Source organism: Mustelus asterias, chromosome 1, assembly GCF_964213995.1.
Source record: "Mustelus asterias chromosome 1, sMusAst1.hap1.1, whole genome shotgun sequence".
NCBI classification, from domain to species: Eukaryota; Metazoa; Chordata; class Chondrichthyes; order Carcharhiniformes; family Triakidae; genus Mustelus; species Mustelus asterias.
Window position 1 is genome coordinate 137,995,525 of NC_135801.1, and position 20,197 is coordinate 138,015,721.

At 43.9% G+C, this 20,197-nt stretch overlaps 1 protein-coding gene across 1 annotated transcript in view; it reads left to right on the top strand.

The window, feature by feature from the left end:
* Positions 1 to 530: 530 nt before the first annotated feature.
* The window catches only part of fgf10a (fibroblast growth factor 10a), a 120,857-nt gene continuing 101,190 nt past the window's right edge, over positions 531 to 20,197 (top strand). Inside the window, exon 1 of the mRNA XM_078219458.1 lies at positions 531 to 1,859. Coding sequence (XP_078075584.1) covers positions 1,571 to 1,859 — 289 coding nt within the window. The 5' untranslated portion in view covers positions 531 to 1,570. The remainder of the gene's footprint in view (positions 1,860 to 20,197) is intronic.

The window sequence follows — 20,197 nt, forward strand, 5'->3', positions numbered from 1 at the left end:
GGCCTCATTACAGAGATATAATCTACATTCATACATTTATGTTGGTGGCTTGAATCTATTGGGAGAGATTGAATTCCGTTACATAGTGCATCTTTACTCTGCAACTTTTCTCAGGCTTTCTCAAGTTAATCCAGTAGGTGACCCAGTAATACAATGCAGTGGGACACTGAGGGACATTGCGATATCGGTACAGTAGATGGGATTGAAAGACAAAAGGAGAAAAAAAAATCTGCAATTTTTAAATGACTCATAAATGTGTCTAGTTATCTTTATACAGATAGCATCACAAAATTCCCGAGAATATTATGTTTTCTACATGTTTGCTGTTTGTTAAAAAGAGTAGTGTACTTTTATGATCAGAACGTTTGTAATGATACAAAATGCGTGAGCTTTGAAGAGAAAATGTAACTCAGAGAATGAGTCATGTTAGTAATTACAAACTGTTTACAGAGGTTTCTTTAATCCTGTGAGCATAAGAAGCTCTAAAACTGAATGAAACCTTACATGGTTAAAAAAAAAGAATAAAAAGCCATGACTAGAAGCGTGAACACTTTTGTTTCTTCTACAGAAGCAAAGAGCAGATGATTCATTAAGTTTAGGACCTCCTTCAAGTTGGCAAAGGTTAAAAAAGAAACTAATTGTGTCTTTCTGCTCTTCCTGACCAGTACATAATCTGGTTTGCAGGACTCTGCAGACTGGTCTCCTTCACATGTGCAGGAACAGTCAGAAAGCAGAAAGCTCCAGGTGGCTCTCAAGTACTCCGCTGCCAAAAAAGCCCACGCTGGAAAGCAAGTCCAAAGGGGCTCCCTAGAGGGAGTTGGGTTCAGCCCGGAAGAGAGTGAGATTAGTAAAGCATGACTATACAACCCATGCTGGTGGCCGGCTTTCAGAGGACAGAGGAACAGTAACGGCAATTAGCAAGACTGAAAGCTCCAGAAGGCTTACAATCAGTGTTCTGCATAGTTCCCTCAGAAGGAATTCTCTCCCAGTACATGGTTTCAGATGTCCACTGCTGCCTGATCCATAACAGGCTGACCACTGCGGTAAGCACATCCCACCTCAGTGTGGTAATCACTGACATTTTTACACCAGGGTTTGACCTGTTTACTACAAGGCGAAACGCTTCTGTCTCTTCAAAGCCACCAGCTTCTCTTGGGCTGTCGGGTGTCTTCAACAGATTCGAACCAGCTTTGTACGCCCTGGCCAAGAAAACGTGAAGCCGCTCGCTACAGCGCATCGTACACCTTCGTGGAGTTATGTTATCAACTAGTTCGCCGAAAAGGGCATTCGCAAAAAAAATCCTGATGTGACCAAACAAATAAAGGAAACACGTTGAAGAAATACTTGAGGAGTTCAGTAATTCTGCAAATGTGCAAGAAGGCAAAAGAGATCCCACACTAGAGATGATTCATCACCTGAGCTATGGATATTGATGGACTTCATTCAAAGGATAACAGAGGTCAGACAGAGAAGACCAGCAACAAACTCTCAACCTGCCGTATAAGTGTCCTTGGCATTCCAGTATGTTTCTTTTTATGAGACTTTTTCTAGTGCCAAGAGCTTCAGTACAATGTGGAAATGGATACTGACAAAGGGTGCCTCAGCCTTTACATACCTGGCTTATGTCCTTCTCCTCTTCCTCATCTGTTCTTCGTCTGTTGCCTGCAATGACATCAGCAGAGATATGTTGTCTCCAAATATCACAAGATCTTCATCCAGCCTGGGAAGGCATGTGCGCAGCTACAAGTACCTGGAAGGAGACGTGCGGTGGAGGAAGCTGTTCTCTTTCACCAAGTACTTTCTCAAGATCGATAGGAAAGGCAAGGTCAGTGGAACAAAGAAGGAAAACTGCCCTTACAGTGAGTATGGAATCCTCATTCAGTTTCTTCCAGATGTTAGAGAATAAAATATTTTACTTTCGCTTCATTTTTAAAAACTGAAGCAACTGATTTTTATTTTTTTAGCGAAAGCACGTTGCTTCATAAATGTAGACTCCGTGCATGCTTCGAGAGGAAGCTTTAAAGCATGAACGGTTCCTGTTATTATTCGTGCTTAATTGTTGGGATGATTGTTGCATAATGATTTTCTTTTCTAGCAGTTAATATTATCCAGGGGATCCCTAACTTGTTATCAAAGCCTTAAAATAATTATTGAGTGTCATTAAAGCCATTTTATTTAAAGTTCAGGACACTGAGTCTACTATTGCAAGTTTTTAAAATGTGCCTGGTTCTGTTTTTGATTTCTTTTCCCGCATGTTGCTTTGAGTAATTGCCGTTTAAGAGGCAAAGTTAAGGCACCACTACAGCTATTTGTCTTCTCCGATGCCTTCTTGCTGGTAACTCGATACTATTCCATGTCTGTATTGTCAGTAACATATGTGGCACTTTGTGGTATTCTGTAATTTTATGAATCCTTGTCATATTCCTCTGGCATTTTATACTTCTAAACACTATGATTAGCAAAATGTATCTCAAGACAAATACAGTACATCTCAGTTTATTTGGAGAATAAATTCTTTCAAAATTGTCATGTTTTCCTTCTGCGGAAGTCTTGTACTAAACAGTAAAGATGTTGTTTAAAGTTGCGTATGCCTTAAAAAGTGGAGAAAAATATGGCATTCAGTTAGTTAAATGGAAGATTTCTTTTTGTTTCAACATAACATCTGACATTATCAGTGTCAACGTTTTGGCATCTTCCCTCCACTCCGCAACAGTAACATTTACCATGAGACCAGATTAGATTAATTGTGGTAACTTTGGCCCCATATTTATTACTTCGTAGCATCCAAAATGCGCAAGTCGTGTTTCTGTGTTTCTGGAATCTCTTAAGTATACAATCGCTATTGAATAATAAATAAAAGAGTGTAGAAAAAATGCACAATGACTTATTGATGAAACTGAATCTCCAAACTATTTTCAGTTTACAGAAAACAAAACTCTGAAAAAAGCACAGTCAGTCAAAACAGCATCTGAAAGAGAGAGATCAATCTTTCGCTCACAAATTAATTGGATCTTGCCTTATCAGAATAAAACATAAAAATCGTCGAAATGCTCATTTATTTTTAAACTAACAATCACTTTTAATAAGTAAGCAGAGTTAGTCTGAATTATGATCTACACTACAGCAGCTTTCAAAGTTATTCTTTCAATTATATATTGGAATATATTAAGACTGGGATACATGAAAAAGCCATTCAGCCAGCTCATTTCAGAGTTTGCCAACATCCTAATGCAGTGCTTGTGCCCCTGACAGGTTACTTTATTTGTTTCCTGTAACAGCAGTAAGTCTGTCTCCGTCCACTCCCTAATCAGAAACGTGTATATTTCTTTTGCCAGTGATTCTGCAGACCAAACACTCACCACACTTGGTGGCAATTTGCTTCATTAATTTATGAGTCTGAATAAGCTACCTCTTCAATCATATTTAGTTTGTAGTTTCCTTAGCTCGTAATCATACACTTATAATCAGTGGCCACTGGGGTATATGAAATATATTGGAATTTAAATTAATATCAGTTTTCAGTTAATGGGCATCTCTTTCATATTTAATTAATGTTAGAATGGAATCGAAATGCATTTGTGCTTAAATGTGTTGCGTTCAACTTGAATCTGCTGTACTTCAAGAGTTGATCATTTTTCAACTAAACTTGTAGTGAGGTGTTTAGGAAACATAGCATTTCAAGTCTGGGCAAAGACCAGGATGAACAAAACATAGAAAATATTGTCAACTGAAAACCATTTTAAGTTTGAGAGATTGACACACTTCAGTTTTAATTTCTGAATCTTAACTTTATGACAGAACCCAGAAAGAGATTTTCAATTCATGTCCTTTAATATCAGTGGCAGCAACATAGATCAAATAAGCAAAAACAATGGACTATGGAGTGATGTATGACTGTGTGACATAATTATTGGCTAGGATAGTAATTTAACACAAGTATAGTGACATTAAGATGTTGTCTTTTAAGCTATGTAATTACAAGGAAATAAAGTTTTGTTGTCCAATGGAATCCCTCCAGATTGGTATCTGACTACAGTTTAATCTATGGCCTATAACCTGTGGCTATCATTTCTCAAATCTGAATGATACGTTTGGAAAATCCTATTCAAAATTAAGCAAGAAATTAGCTCTTTACTCAAGACATTGTAGGAATAGTTGCTTTTTGAGTGAAGGTGAAAATTGTGATTATTTTCATCTTAACTGTTTTACATTGAGTGAAAAATACCTTCAGTTTAATAACTCTAATCTATGCAACAATAAGGGCAAGTTTTATTATTAGACTGAATCGTGGTTTTGATTTCTGATAAATGTGTGTTTGTTACAGATCACTCAGGGAGCCAGAACTACTGTGGAAACATACACTTTTATATGTATGTTGTAATCTGGAGTTATGGATATTGATGGTAGAGGCTCCAACTTTCTTTCCAGCAGATGGTTGAACAGAAATCTCTCCTGCTCTGACCACCTACCATTGTGTTGATAATATTTACAGGTTGATAATCAATCTGCTTTAGCCCCGTTATGAACGCATCTTACTTGGCTAGCAAGTCCGGGGCAAGACTGGAACCCAGAGCTTTTGGCTCAGAGGCAGGGACACTGCCCAGTGCACCACAAGAGTTCAATTTCTTAAATATATTGTGAGAAAACCTAAAACTGGAAAGCCTCTTCCTATAAAATGCTGTAGCATCGAAATTTGTCTTATAGCATTGCCTTCGTTCCACAATAGTGTCTGTGCCATTTGTATTCATTGCTGTTGCTGCCTGTACTGAACGCTGTCTTGCTGAGGCTGTTAGCATGGATGTTACAAGTGTGTGTCAGAAGTATGCAGTGTAGGCAGTGTCTAACACTGATCTGACACAAGTGCTGCCATAATGGGACTCGCCACTCTAGTTAATGCCCTCTCTTAAACACACACTTTATTATTTGTGTCACAAGTAGGCTTACATTTTGACACTGCAATGAAGTTACTGTGAAAATCCCCTAGTCGCCACACTCCGGCAGCGCCTGTTCGGGTACACAGAGGGAGAATTTAGCATGGCCAATGCACCTAACCAGCATGTCTTATGGACCGTGGGAGGGAACCGGAGCACCCGGAGGAAACCCACGCAGACAGGGGGAGAACATGGAGACTCCGCACAGTGAGCCAAGCTGGGAATCAAACACGGGTCCCTGGCTCTGTGAGACAGCAGTGCTAACTACTGTGCCATTGTACCGCCCTGTGCCACAGTGCCGCCCCAGAGCAGTACTATTTAAAGGGATCACCAACAGCCTGATGGTTATTTCTATTGGCTCTGTTTGAGTTTGTGGAAGTGCCGTGTGTTTTGGTGAGTTGACTACAGTTGGTAAAGTCTGCAGTGAGTGACGCTGATCTTGGGGAAGGCATTAGTTGTGACTGCAAGGGCTCTGTCCAGTCAGAGCACTTTTTGTCAATCATGCCATAGTAGCAGGTACCATTGGGCTACACCATGAGAGCGAGATGGTCAGAGGCAGCAAATAAGAAGACAAGTGAGGGATCTACTAGAGCACTTTTCTTACTTCCACCTATAAACCAGGAGCAGTCTGTGCGTTATCTGAGATTCCCAATTGCTGCCACCCATTTGCAGACTGACCTGCTGTAACAGCAGGAGAAGACAGCATTGTCATTGGCCATGAAGGTCACCATGATACTGAATTTCTTTGCGACAGGATCGTTTCTGGCTGCGGCAGGCAAGACATCTTCCAGCTCATTGTCCAGTGCTGTATCAGAGAGGTTTCAGAGATTTCATTTGTCAGGAGAATGCAGGCAGAGCATGCACACGGCTTTGCTAGGATAGTGTGCTTCCCTCTGCTGGAAGATGGTTTCCATTGCATATGCATGGCCTTGCGGATTCCACATCTCAATGTTCAGATGTACTCGAAAACAGAAATGTTACGACTCAGTTGGTGCGTGACCATACTCGGTACATCATCCTGGTAATTGCTCGCTCTCCTGGCAGCAGTCATGGTGCTTTCATTCTACACTCATCCACTGTTCCCTCAAACTTTCAGCCACCACGTCAAACCAGATGGTGACTGATAGGTGACAAAGGCTTTTCCCTTTACATCTGAGTCATGTCTCCTGATCACCAGGCAACCACATCTGACCAATCTGTCTGTACGCAGAGCTATGTTGCCACATGAAACATCATGGAGCAGATGACCAGGGTGCTGAAGCAATAGTTCTGCTGTCTGGACCCCTTTGAAGGAACCCTTCAGTACTTGATTCCTCATGGTCTGCTGCATTCACACAACCTGATCATCAAGAGGGCACAGCCAATATCACCAAGGATTAGGAACCATGTCAGGAGGAGGAAAAGGAAGAAGACAAGAAGAAAAAAGAGGAGTAAGCAAGGAGGAGGCAGCCAGACATCCATGCTCTGAATACACTGTCTGTGAGTGCTTGATATGATTCCAGTTCCTGTGGGTGCCACGCAAAATCCCACTCTTTAACATTCCCATATCTTAGAATACAGATCATCACAATCCTGAAATAAAAGCCTTCACAAAACAACCATTCCATACCAACATTATCCAACAAAATCTCCAATATTCCATACAAAACTCAATTACTCTTATGCATTTCCTTTGCCTGTCCTCAAGCTCCTATGCATTACTCCCTCAATGGCTGCAAAGTGGCTGGTAGAAGGCTACTGACTTGCAATAGAGGGGACTGTGGATGAACTTGCAGGATGACCTCAAGCAGCTCTGGAACAGGACTGGTAAGTTTTGGATTGTGCCACCTTGGCATAGATGGCAGCAGTCTAGCTGATTGACTGATAGGCAACAGCAGGTGCACTGGCAGGGTGCCCCTGGTGGGACTAAGAATGTCGCCGTCCTGAGAGAGCACAGCAGGTTTAAGCTCCAGGAAAACACTGCCACTTCCCCAGAGTGGCCCTTCAGCAATCTAATAATCTATTGGAAGACACATTCCTGGACTGTTGTGACGCACCGCAAACCCATTTGAGCATTCCGCAGCCATGATGGCAACTGTTTGAAACTGCATGGCAGCAAGCTAGGCTTGTATGATGATAAGCTGAGATGCCATGACCCAGTTTGACCTTCCACTGCAGCACTCAGACATTGGGTGCCAGCTGCTGCTGCAATGGGAGCTGAGATATTGGCCATCAGACACTGCATCTTGGTAAAGTCCTCAAGTGCTGTCATGGAGTTGGCCACCACTTTCATACTGGAAAGGATGGGCTCCATGATCAGCTCAAAACTCCATGCCAAGTTAGAGCTAGATTTCTCCGTGCTCCTTCTATTTGCACTGCATCCAGGGCCTCAGAGCGAGACTGCTGGTATTGACTAATATGGCTATCTGTTCCCATTGCCTTCTTAGTATCTGCCTGAAAAGCCTCCAGGATTCCTGTGGATAGATGACCTCTCTCTTCCTACACCAAGGCCTCCAACACTTTATCTAACACCCCTCTGACCCTTTGTATTGGTGAGTACAGACTCAATGGGCCGAATGGCCTCCTTCTGTACTGTAGGCATTCTATGAAGGAACGCTGTCTGAAAGCTCTTTCTTCTCTGTAACTACTCTTTCATTACTTCCAGTCTCTGCTGCAGCCAGAACGCATCTGGCCTTTAAGAGGTGCAGGTTGACTTTAACAGTGCAGGCTGCCTTTAGGCGGTACAGGCTAGTCATGAGTGATGCTAGCCTTGCATGAACTTGGGGCCCCTGCAGAGCATGCAACCACTCAACAGCAGATTCTGCATGGGGCTGCATGCAACTATCATTTTAATTAGATCATTTTAATTATCATCTAATTTGATTTTGGGCAGTGTCCAATTTTGACCCCACTGACTAGCTATTGGTAGAGTTAATGAGTACAGTAGGGACAGTTAGTGATAATGTCACTGGGTTGATAATCCAGAAACCTGGACTAATGCTCCAGAATTGAGGTGGGGAGGGGAGGGGGGTGACTTTCCTGTCGCACCTGCCACGGGAATCATAGCGGGCAGGGGGCAGACCATGCAAAGGTCTGTTGACCTTGGGCGGACTTTTCCGGTTTTGGGGTGAGCGCGGCGGGAAAATCCTGACCAGGATTTCCGATCCCACCATGGCAGCAAGGAGACTTTAAATTCAATTAATTAGTGAATCTAGTCTTATTAATAATAATCACAAAACTATCAATTGTTGTAAAACACCCATCTGGTTCACTAATGTCTTTCAGAGAGTGAAATCTGCCATCCTTAGACAGTCTGGCCTACATGAGACTCCAGAGCACAGCAATTGCCCTTAGAAATGGCTAAGTAATTACAATTGAACAACTGCAGAAAAAAGTACAGTGGGTGTACCTACCCCACAACAACTGCTGCGGTTCAAGAAGGCAGCTCACCATTACCTTCTCAATTTGAATGGGCTTTAAACGCTGACCCTCACCAGAAATTTACCGCCACGCCTGCCCCGGAATCGGGGCGGGCACGGCTCACAGAACGGAATTCTCCGTTGGCCTCGGGCAGGATTTTACGAGCCTCGCCCGAGTGAGGTCTTACCCAACAGTGAAGGAGAAAAAACTGTGAGTGGCAGTTGTCCCTGGCCAACTCAACTACTTACTGGAGTGTGGTTCAGAAGAGCATAATTTTACACATAATTAAATGTCAAATTAACTCTTTAATTCTGAAATGTTACAGGAATCATTGCCCCTGCATCTTGTTTTAAATTATAATAACGAGGTACAAATTATTTCAGTTCTGTTTGGAGGCCTAGCCACAGGTTACTAGTCATCCACTCCTTGACTGCAGTTAACACATGACCATTGGTATGTTTCATTAACCTATAGCACCTTTGTAAATCAATGTTAAAGGTATAAATAAACAAAATATCAAATAGAAATTTGTAAAACCAATGAGCAGAAATTGGTACACTGCAAGGGATAAAATGGAGAAAGAGGTTTGTTAAAATGTAAAACTGGACCACAGTTGTTATGGTGTTGTTAAAACTCTTACAGTTGTTGACAGTTTTTCAGGGTTATTCCATTCAAGTGCTAATGGAGTAAAACTCTTTTCTTTAAAGTAGCCATGATGTGGAGATGCCGGCGTTGGACTGGGATAAGCACAGCAAGAAGTCTCACAACACCAGGTTAAAGTCCAACAGATTTATTTGGCAGCATAAGCTTTCAGAGTCTTGCTCCTTCATCTGGTGAGTGAGGACTTGTGTTCACAAACAGGGCATATACAGACACAAACTCAATTTACAAGATAATGGTTGGAATTCCATTATATGCCCTGTTTGTGAACACAAGTCCTTACTCACCTGATGAAGGAGCGAGACTCCGAAAGCTTGTGCTGCCAAATAAGCCTGTTGGACTTTAACCTGGTGTTGTGAGACTTCTTACTGTTCTTTAAAGTACTCAGAGAGTCAGTCACAATTAGACAAGATGGATGGAATCCTCTCGGTCTCGCAGTGGTGGGTCCAGGAGGATATTTAAATATGAGGGTGTTTGGTCAACAGTCTGACATGGTCACGCCTCCAAAGATCTCGCCGGCAGCGGCTGGTAGCCAATTTGAATAAATAAGTAGCCCATTGTGGGTAGATTGGGATTACCTCTGGAATCTTCCCAGAGCAGTCAGGCCCCCACTAAGGCCAAAGCTTGTTCGATGCAGGGATCAATGGGCCACAGCTGCAGCCACAGGTTCCTATGGAGGAGTTTCCCCTTCACAGTATTCGTCCCACAGCTGTAATCACAGTTTAATTTTTAAACAATAACTGCCTTGAAGGCATCCCTCATTGTCCCCATCCTACAGCAGCACCTATTCCAGCCAGTGAGGCCGCTGTCCTTGCAAGGTTACAGGCCCTCTGACTGGGCTGGCAATCTTAGGAACCCACCATCTTAATGGACGGCTGAGGCAACCAATTAGATGACCACCTTCCTAAAGATCTGCTGATGGAAGCGTTCTCGGCAAGTGTGGGGTCAGGATCCTGAAAGGGCATACGATTCTACGCAATGTGAGATGATTAATATTTGAGTGATTTTACAGACTGTTTCTACTGGAAATCAAGTGGCATTCCCAATACATCATCATCTCCCGCAAGTATCACGGGCAGCCAACATGACGGTATAGGATTGCTGAATTTCCCAAAGCGCAGAGGGTCAAAAGCTACACCCATGTTGCTAAATGGCCCCCTGTGCAGAAGGCCACGCACGATAGGACTCCACAAAGATTTTTAAATTCTAGAAGTCTGGACATGTTATGTGATCTTCCCCACAAAATCAGATAGGGTGAGTTACTGCTGCCCCAGAAACAACAAAGCTTCAGACATGCCAACCCAGAAAGTTAGCAAATGATGAAGAACTGCTACCAAAAGAAGCTAACCCAGGCCCCAAACTATTGTCAGCATACGAGTAGACATGTGAAAACAAATTATTAAACTGACTTTGTAATTTAAGCTGTCGGTATACATAACATTCCATCAATATCATTAGCATCAAGTTTCCCTTCCCTCTTTCCTTCATTTCCCCAATTTCATTGCTTTCCATTCCTCTCTTTCAGCTATGCGTCTCCCCTTTCTCTCCTCATCTATCTCCTACTTCCCAAGCATTCTGCTCCACCAATTTCTAATTATTTCCTGCTCCCTTCCCTCACCACTGCCTAACAAATTTTTTTCTCCCCTGTCCAATCTTCTCCAATTCCTCTTGTTTTGCTAGCCATTTCCCCTTCTTTGGTGAACTACGTGCCCCTCTGCCCTCATTTCCCTTATAAAGCAGCTATCACCTTCTTTGTGCCAATCATTTCTTCTTCCCTATTGCTAATCATATCCCCCAGCTGCTGCGAACTGAATCCAATAGCCTGTGTACCAGAAAGGTTCCAATCCTAGTGCTAATGGCCAGGTTTATGAACTCTTCAGCTGATATGCACGAAATGTCCTCAAGCTACATTAGACACAGATGATTATTCTGGCCATTAGTAGTGGGAGTGCACTGACTGGAGGACAAGGGCTTTGTGGTATACAATCCAACAGATTTAAGGAGCAGCAGGAGGTCCGTTGGGGTCCAAGAAGTTTAGGGCTTGGAGACTGGGAGGTCAGATGCTGTTGTGATATGGGTTCTTTAGATGTCAAAATGATGAGATCTTGAGATTTGTGTGTTAAGACGTGAATCCAGGCGGCACAGTGGCACAGTGGTTAGCACTGCTACTTCACAGCGCCAGGGACTAGGGTTCAATTCCGGCCTTAGGTGATTGTCTGTGTGGACTTTGCACGTTCTCCCTGTGTCTGCGTGGGTTTCCTCCGGGTGCTCTGGTTTCCTCCCACAGTCCAAAAACGTACAGGTTAGGTTGATTGGCCATGGTAAATTGCCCCTTAGCTCGATGGGCCGAATGGCCTCTTTCCGCACTGTAGGGATTCTATATCAGAATCATTCATTATTAATCTTTAACTATCTACAGATCCCAGATTGTCTCGCATGGTGCTGCTTCTCCATTCAGATTGCTTCCAGAGTATTCTGTCTGAGTCACTTACCATGTGACTATACATCACACCATGGGTGGTGCTATTCATCAGTCATCAATGGACCCTTGCTCTGCAGAGCACATTTACATTACAGTGGCATGCAGACACATAATACAACAGAAACCCCTTTTGAGTACTCATATGTGCTGATACAATGGTTGGGCCCAAAACCTTAATGTCAATGCAAAACACTAACGGTTGGCATGTCTGATGCTTTGCTTTGAAAACAAGCATTTGTGTTATTGTGGTGCTTGTTCCCTTTAAGGGGCAATCTGCTGAGAGCAGTGTGACCCTGGTAACCAAACCGGGACCAGGGATGGGGGATCACCCGAACAAGTGTGGACCTCTGTATCAGTTTGATCCTGGAAGCAGACTGGCAGTCTTGAGGCTGCAAGCCTCCATACTACGGTAACATGTAAATAAAGGTTGCAGTTGTTATTTACCTAACTGGTGAACAGGAATTATTATAGTTATATTTATCTGAAGGGGGATCAGATATGGCACCATACGATACACAGTGAGAGCATATGACCATCATGTCTCAACAACAGCAACAAGTTCAATGAAGCTTGGGGGGACCTTTCCTGTCCCGCCCGCCACTGGAATCGTAGTGGGCAGACCATGCAAATGTTCATTGACCTCGGGCAGGATTTTCCAGTTTTGGGGCGAGCGGGGCCATAAAATCCTACCCTTATGCTCCAATCTGAGTTATTTTCAAACATAACACCGGTACCTGTCTCTAAGTAGCGGAAGCCTTACATTACAGGTCTTCATCCAGAATAATTGCTATCTGCTGAAGGGTCCATAACTTCACCCTGAAAAAAGACTTCAGGATGCAGCTCAATAGCCTGGATAGCAATGGCAACAAATAAACACTTGGCATTTATCTCTCACCGAAACATAATTAAATGTCCCAAGGTGCACCAAGGCACATGAGGTACTGGATTAATGGCCAAGAGTCTGGTCAAAGAGGTAAACTTTAAGGAACATTTAAGGGGAGAGAGAAAGATAGAGACTGATTCCATTTCTTAGCACCTTGGCAGCTAAAGGCAATGCCATCAATAATGGAGTGATTAAAATCAGAGAAATGAAAGAGGCCTGACCTAGAGGGATGCAAAAATCTCAAAAAGGTATGGGATTGGAGGCAGCTAACAGTGTTAGAAAGGGCAAGACCATGGAGAGACTTGTGAACAAGGCTGAGAATTTTAAACTCGGGCTGTTGGCAGATAGGACCATAAGACATAGGAGCAGAATTAGGCCACTCGGCCCATCGAGTCTGCTCTGCCATTCAATCATGGCTGATATTTTTCTCATCCCCATTCTCCTGCCTTTTCCCCATCTCTGGAGACAATGTAGGTCATCGAACATAAGGGTGGTTGTGGCATCAAAGCAATGGCAGGGTAATTGGTAGAATTGCCAAAGAGGAATTAGGAGCAGCATCCACCACAGAGCAAGGAAGACATGGTGCACCAGACACTAATACCATGTGACTGTTTAGGATTATCCCAGCTATACTACTCTTCTCCGGACAAACTGCATTTACCCAGGTACAAGCCATCTTCTCCCACACTTGCACGCTCAGTTCTTGAACAAACACCTACCACCATTTAATGTAGCACTCCTGCTTTATTGTAACCAATGACAAATATATATATACAGCCCAATGTTCAAGTTAGCATTTATTTATTCTATTACATAGTGTATGGACATTAACAGTCTGAGTGTGCAATATTTGTGCTTGTACATTTTGTGATTTTTGAAGATTATTTTACGGGATGTGGATATCGCTAGCTGGGCTAGCATTTGTTTCCTATCCCTGAGGGTCATCAAGAAGGTGATGCTGAGTCACCTTCTTGAACTGCTGCAGACGGAGTGGTGTAGGTACACCCACAGTGCTATTAAGAAGTGAGTTTTAAGATTTTGATCCAGTAACAGTGAAGGAACAACGATATACTTCCAACTCAGGATGGTGATTGGCTTGGGGGGAATACAAATACAAAAAGAACGCTAATATGAACTTGTGACTTGCTGACAGCCAGAGAGATCCAAGATAAAATTACCTCAGGCAAAGCTCAAATGAGAAAACAGTTCTTTCCTTGTTTGGAGAGTAATATGAAGGAAACTGGACTGGAATTCATCAATTTATTTCCGGATCATTGCAGCAACCATAGGAAAAAGTGAACTGTGAATATGGAAGTGAGCTGCGAAACTGGGATAATGTTTCACGCTGGACAAACTTGGACAACAAGAGCAAAGATATATAACACGACTAGGAAAGATGGACTGTAGGCTGTGGTAAATGGGGTGCCAATCAAGCAGGCTGATGTGGCCTCGATGGTTTTGAAAGTCTTGAGTGTTGTTGGAACTGTTCTCGTTCGGGCAAATGGAGATTATTCCATCACAATTCTAACGTGTACCTTGTAGATGGTGGGCTTAGATGGTGGACAGGTGTTGCAGAGTTAGGAGGTGAGTTACTTGCTGCAGAATCCCCAGCCTCTGACCTGCTCTTGTAGCCACAGTACTGAAATGGCTGGTGCAGTTAAGTTTTTGGTCAATGGCAACATCCCCCACCTCCCCCCCCCCTCCCCCCCACCCCATACATGCCCACCCAAGATGTTAGTAGTGGGGAAATCAGTGACGGTAATGCCATTGAATGTCAAGGGAAGATGATTAGGTCCTCTCTTGATGGCGATGGTCATTGCCTGGCACTTGTGTGGCACAAATGTTACTTGTCGCTTATCAGCCCAAGGTTGAATGGTGTCCAAGGTTTGTTGCATATTGACATAGACTGCTTCAATATCTGAGGAGATGTGAATGGTGGTGAACATTGTGCAATCATCAGCAAACGTCTCCACTTCTGACCTGATGATGGAGAGAAGGTCACTGATGTCGCAGCTGAAGATGGTTGGGCCTAGGACACTCCCCTGAGGAAATCCTACAGTGATGTCCTGGAGCTGAAATGACTAAGATCTGGAATAACTAATCCCTATTCATTCGAAGTGATTCATTATGGCTGAACTAAATGGTTTGCCTGGCTGCAGATACGCACTGACCACCTGCTGGTTTTATGATGACTGGAGATGGTAGGGCTAGCCATCCATTATCTGTATTGTGTGCATCCTCATTCAATTTTGCAGGGATTGGCTGGTTTTTCTTTCTCTTTAATGCTAAGGTCGATCCTTAACTGCCTCTTTGTTATAGTTCAAAGGTCATTTAGAGGATTGGTATTGCTTCCTTTTAATTAGTTAGCCCACTGCGTAAGAGCGGGGGCAGAATTTTCCCGTCCCACCCGCTGTGGGAATTGTAGCGGGCGGGACTCAGACCATGCAAAGGTCCATTGACCTTGGACGGGATTTTCCAGTCTTAGGGCGAGCGCGGTTGGAAAATCCCACCCCAGATGTCCAACACTGAAGCAGTAATTCTATGGCTAAATCAGCAAGATTGAGTTGTCCCAGAAACTTTAATTATTCACAATTCTGAATGACACACAGCAATTTCTTGGATGACATAATTATTTTAAATCAGAAATGATTGGGGTATGGTTTGGTGGTTTAAAAAACTCTGTGATAATAAGTGCATCATGGCTATAAATTGAAAAAGGGGAATGAGCAATGAGACCTGGGTGTCCTTATAAATCAGTCACTGAAGGTAAGCCTGCAGCTGCAGTAAGGAGTAAAGAAGGCATATGATATGTTGGCCTTCATAGCGAGAGAGTTCAAGTACAGGAGCAGGGATATCTTGCTGCAATTATACAGGGCCTTGGTGAGACCACACCTGGAGTATTGTGTGCAGTTTTGGTCTCCTTATCTGAGGAAGGATGTTCTTGCTATAGAGTGGGTGCAGCAAAGGTTTACCAGACTGATTCATGGGATGGTGGCATTGACATATAAGGAGTGATTGAGTTGGTTAGGATTATCTTCACTGGAGTTTAGAAGAATGAGGGGGGGATCTCATAGAAAACTATAAAATTCTCATAAGGCTAGACAGGCAGGAAGGAAGTTCCTGATGGTGAGGGGGTCCAGAATCAGGAATTATAGTCTAAAGATACGGCGTAAACCTTTTGGGACTGAATTGAGGAGAAATTTCTTCATCCAGAGTGTGGTGAGCCTGTGGAATTCGCTACCACAGAAAGCAGTTGAGGCATTTTATGTTTTCAAGAAGGAGCTAGATATAGCTCTTTGGGTGAAAGGGATCAAAGGATAGTGGGGTGGGTGGGACCAGGCTATGGAATGGAATGATCAGCCATGATCATACTTAATGGTGGAGCTGGCTCAAAGGGCCGAATGGCCTACTCCTGCTCCTATTTTCCATGGGCGGGATTTTCTGGAAATTCCCGCCCGAGGTTACACGGACCTTTAAATGGTTCACCAAATTTTCCGTCCCGCCAGCGGCGATTCATGCGGCGGGCGGGAAGGGAGATTGCCGGCCCAGATTCTGACGTGTCAATGATGTACTCTGAAAAGACTGTTAATGATCAGTAATCAGCTACAGATGATCAATAAACCTGCAGTGATTATGTCATGATCATTTTATTTTCGATACGAATGTCAAAACACATCAGCTACAGAAAGCATGTTGGCATTCAAGTCTCAGGCAGCCCCAGGCAACTGGAGTGAAAACGAAATAAATACCTCCTGCCTCTGCTGCATCTGCATTATAATAAAGAACAGACAAACAGGAGTGATTTCCAGCAGCAATCTGATCCGAGCTTTTCTCTGACAGGTTTTGATATAATGGGAGTCCCTTGATAAGGCTGCGACCCAGTTGTCATTATTGAATACCTTAATATTGCATGGTAATAAACAGGTTCCATTATATTCTCACCAAATACCATAGAATGGTTATAGCACAGAAGGAAGCACTTCACTCCGTGAGCCCATGCCAATTCTCTGCACCTCGTCCCATAACTCCACCATTTCTCCTATAGCCCTTTCAAAATGTTTGCCTCCAGGTAGTTATCCAATTCCATTTTGAAAGCCACCTCCCTCTACCTCCCTCTCAGGCTGTGCATTCCATTCTGGTGCATTCCACTTGCTGTGAAAAAACCTCTTTAACTACCTGGTTCTTTAACTGATTAATTTAAATTCATAAACCTGTGTTAAAATGATCAGGCATCAAAATTCATACTTAAATCCCACCATCTTATCAATAAAGAGCTTAAATCCGATCCGTATCCCCAGCACTCATTCTCTGTTTTGTTCAATATACATTCAGGCGTCGCCATTAATAAACCGAAAAGAATAAGGCCGCAAAATTGGATAATCCCCACAAACGTTGCGCTGCCTGCTGATGATAATGATTGCAGTGTGCAGCCTGCACTGAACAGCTGTTGATCGACTGCACAACTCGGGACGGGATGCAGAATTGTGGCGCAGGTTCAAGCTATCTGCACTACTTAAAGCAAGTTTGTTCCTTCATAAAGGGGAGGCAAATTTAGGCTGGATCAGGTGCTGGGAGTCTTTGTTATGGGATAAAATGGTAGCGAGTGGGCTCCAAGATATTCCAAAACATCACTGGAGGGACTGGTGGAAGAGTTGGAGAGATGTCCTCATTTGTTCATGTAGGAACAGGAGGCTCACTAGATAAACATTGTGAAGGCAGTGGGAGAGGATAGTCTTGGAGGACTCAGTTAAGAACTTTGAAAGCTGGTGATAATGTGTTCAGAAATGTTTGGTGCATTGGCAGCCTGGCAGAAAGCCTACATGGAGAAGCAGGGAGGAGTTCAGTGCCAACTTTGCACAAGGGCTTTTTAGAGATTGGAGCAGCAGCGTGAAGTGGTGGTCAATTCCATGAGGACACTTGCCATCCTAATCATGATGCAAAGTCTGATGGTTAATGCCTCTGCAGAACATTCAGAAGCCATCCAACATCTGGGTGCTGCAATGGACGCTCACACTGCTCTCATGCAAGCTCACCTTGCTGCCACACAGGTTCAGACTGTTGCCATCATAGATGTAGATAGCAGTGCTCAAAGGGGCTTTATAAATTTGTTTTTGAATATGTGTGTTGGCTTTTGTATTTGCCTTGTGGCCAGCGAATGCTGCGATCGTCAGTAACGGACGGAAGGTTAGGTGTTAGGAAATCCTTTTGCATCCCTTACGTTGCTCATTGGAGTATTGGTGAATGGGAAATTAGGATTGCAATTACTTATACCATAGATGGAGTCAATAGCAAGTGGTCCATCCAGAAAGTGGTTGTGTTGTTGCCCGCTTTATTGGCACCCAATCTATCACCTTAAACATTCACTCCTTCCACACTGCCGCAGACTGGCAACAGTGCATGCCATCGACAAAATACACTGCGGCAACTCACCAAGGCTGCTTCAACAGAATTTTCTGAACCCACGACCACTACCATCTAGAAGGACAAGGGCAGCAGATACCTGGAAACACCACCACCTGGAAGTTCCCTCCAAGCTATTCGCCATTCGTTCACTGTTGCTGGGTCAAAATTCTGGAATTCCCTCTCTAACAGCACTGTGGGTGCACCTACACCTCATGGAGTACAATGGTTGAAGAAGGTGGTTCACCACCACCATCCCAAGAGCAATTCAGGATGGGCAATAAATACCGGCCTAGCCAGTAATGGTCAGATCCCATGAAAGAGTTTTTTAAAAACTCAACCCTCCCTCATCCATGTCCTCCTCCACTTCTTCCTCCTCCTTTTCCACCCTTTCCCCATGCTCCTGGTCATTTTATAACTGGTGGCAAGGGTTGTTCCCTCATGTTTATGAGGTTATGCAAACATGTAGCAAACCATCACGAATCTTAACATGTGTTTTGTCATACTGAAAGGCTAATGCAGAATAGTCAGGTAGTGGAAGAGTTACTGAAGCAGACCAATGCTCTGCTCAATCACGTTTCCTGTGGGCAATGGGAAATCGCAAAGTTGACACGCAACATCGCAAAGTGATGCGTATGAAGTCAATGGCACCCAGCACCACGTGCTCACTGCACCTACATCTTCCTGAAAACAGTGAATGAAATGCATTGAGCTATCTGAATACAAAGCTTTAGTGACCTCCCATATACAACAATGGACAACAAACGGGAAGATGTTAAAAGTTCACTTGTAGTCTGGAAGGAGCCAAGCGTTCATGGCCACAGCTACCTTCACATTCACTGACAATGCCATCCTCACCTTGCTCTGAGATTACAGTTGTGGCTGCCACAGATAATAGGTTTCAATGAAAACATCCAAACATCTGATACATTGTTCCTCACTGAAGTAATAATGGCGAAGATAGGGATTTAGAAGAGTATACGGCTTGTAGGAAGGGACTAAAGAAGGAAATTAGGAGAGCCAGAAGGGGTCACGAGAAGGCCCTGGCAGGTAGGATTAAGGAGAACCCTAAGGCGTTCTATAAATATGTGAAGAGTAAAAGGATGAGACGTGACGGAATAGGGCCTATAAAAGGTGAAGGCGGGAAAGTCTGTACGGAACCAGTAGAAATGGCAGAGGTGCTGAATGAGTATTTTGCCTCGGTTTTCACAGAGGAGAAGGACCTGGGTGGATGTACTGCGGGCGTGCAGTGGACTGAAAGGATTGAGTATGTGGACTTTAAGAAAGAGGTTGTGCTGGCATCTTTGAATGGCATCACGATAGATAAGTCGCCGGGTCTATATGGGATGTACCCCAGGTTACTGTGGGAGGCGAGGGAAGAAATTTCAGAGCCTCTGGCGATGATCTTTGCATCATCGATGGAGACGGGAGAGGTGCCGGAGGATTGGAGGATTGCGGATGTGGTTCCTATTTTCAAGAAGGGGAATAGGGATAGCCCAGGAAATTACCGACCGGTGAGTCTAACCTCAGTGGTTGGTAAGCTGATGGAGAAGATCCTGAGGGACAGGATATATGAGCATTTAGAGAGGTTTAGTATGCTCAAGAATACTCAGCATGGCTTTGTCAAGGGCAGATCGTGCCTTACGAGCCTGGTGGAGTTCTTCGAAAATGTGACTAAACACATTGACGAAGGGAAGGCGGTAGATGTGGTTTATATGGATTTTAGCAAGGCGTTCGATAAGGTCCCCCATGCAAGGCTTCTCGAAAAAGTGAGAGGGCATGGGATCCAAGGGGCTACTGCCCGGTGGATCCAGAACTGGCTTGCCCAAAGGAGGCAGAGAGTGGGTATAGATGGGTCTTTTTCTAAAGGGAGGTCGGTCACCAGTGGTGTGCCCCAGGGATCTGTTCTGGGACCCTTGTTGTTTGTCATTTTCATAAATGACCTGGATGAGGAAGCGGAGGGATGGGTTGGTAAGTTTGCCGACAACACGAAGGTTGGTGGGGTTGTGGATAGTCTGGAGGGATGTCAGAAGTTACAGAGGGACATAGATAGGATGCAAGACTGGGCGGACAAGTGGCAGATGGACTTCAACCCAGATAAATGCGTCGTGGTCCATTTTGGTAGGTCAAATGGGATGAAGGAGTACAATATAAAGGGAAAGACTCTTAGTACTGTGGAGGATCAGAAGGACCTTGGGGTCCGGGTCCATAGGACTCTAAAATCGGCCCCGCAGGTGGAGGAGGTGGTTAAGAAGGCGTATGGTGTGCTGGCCTTTATCAATCGAGGGATTGGGTTTAGGAGTCCAGGGATAATGATGCAGCTATATAAGACCCTCATCAGACCCCACTTGGAGTACTGTGCTCAGTTCTGGTCGCCTCACTATAGGAAGGATGTGGAAAAGATTGAAAGGGTGCAGAAGAGATTTACAAGGATGTTGCCTG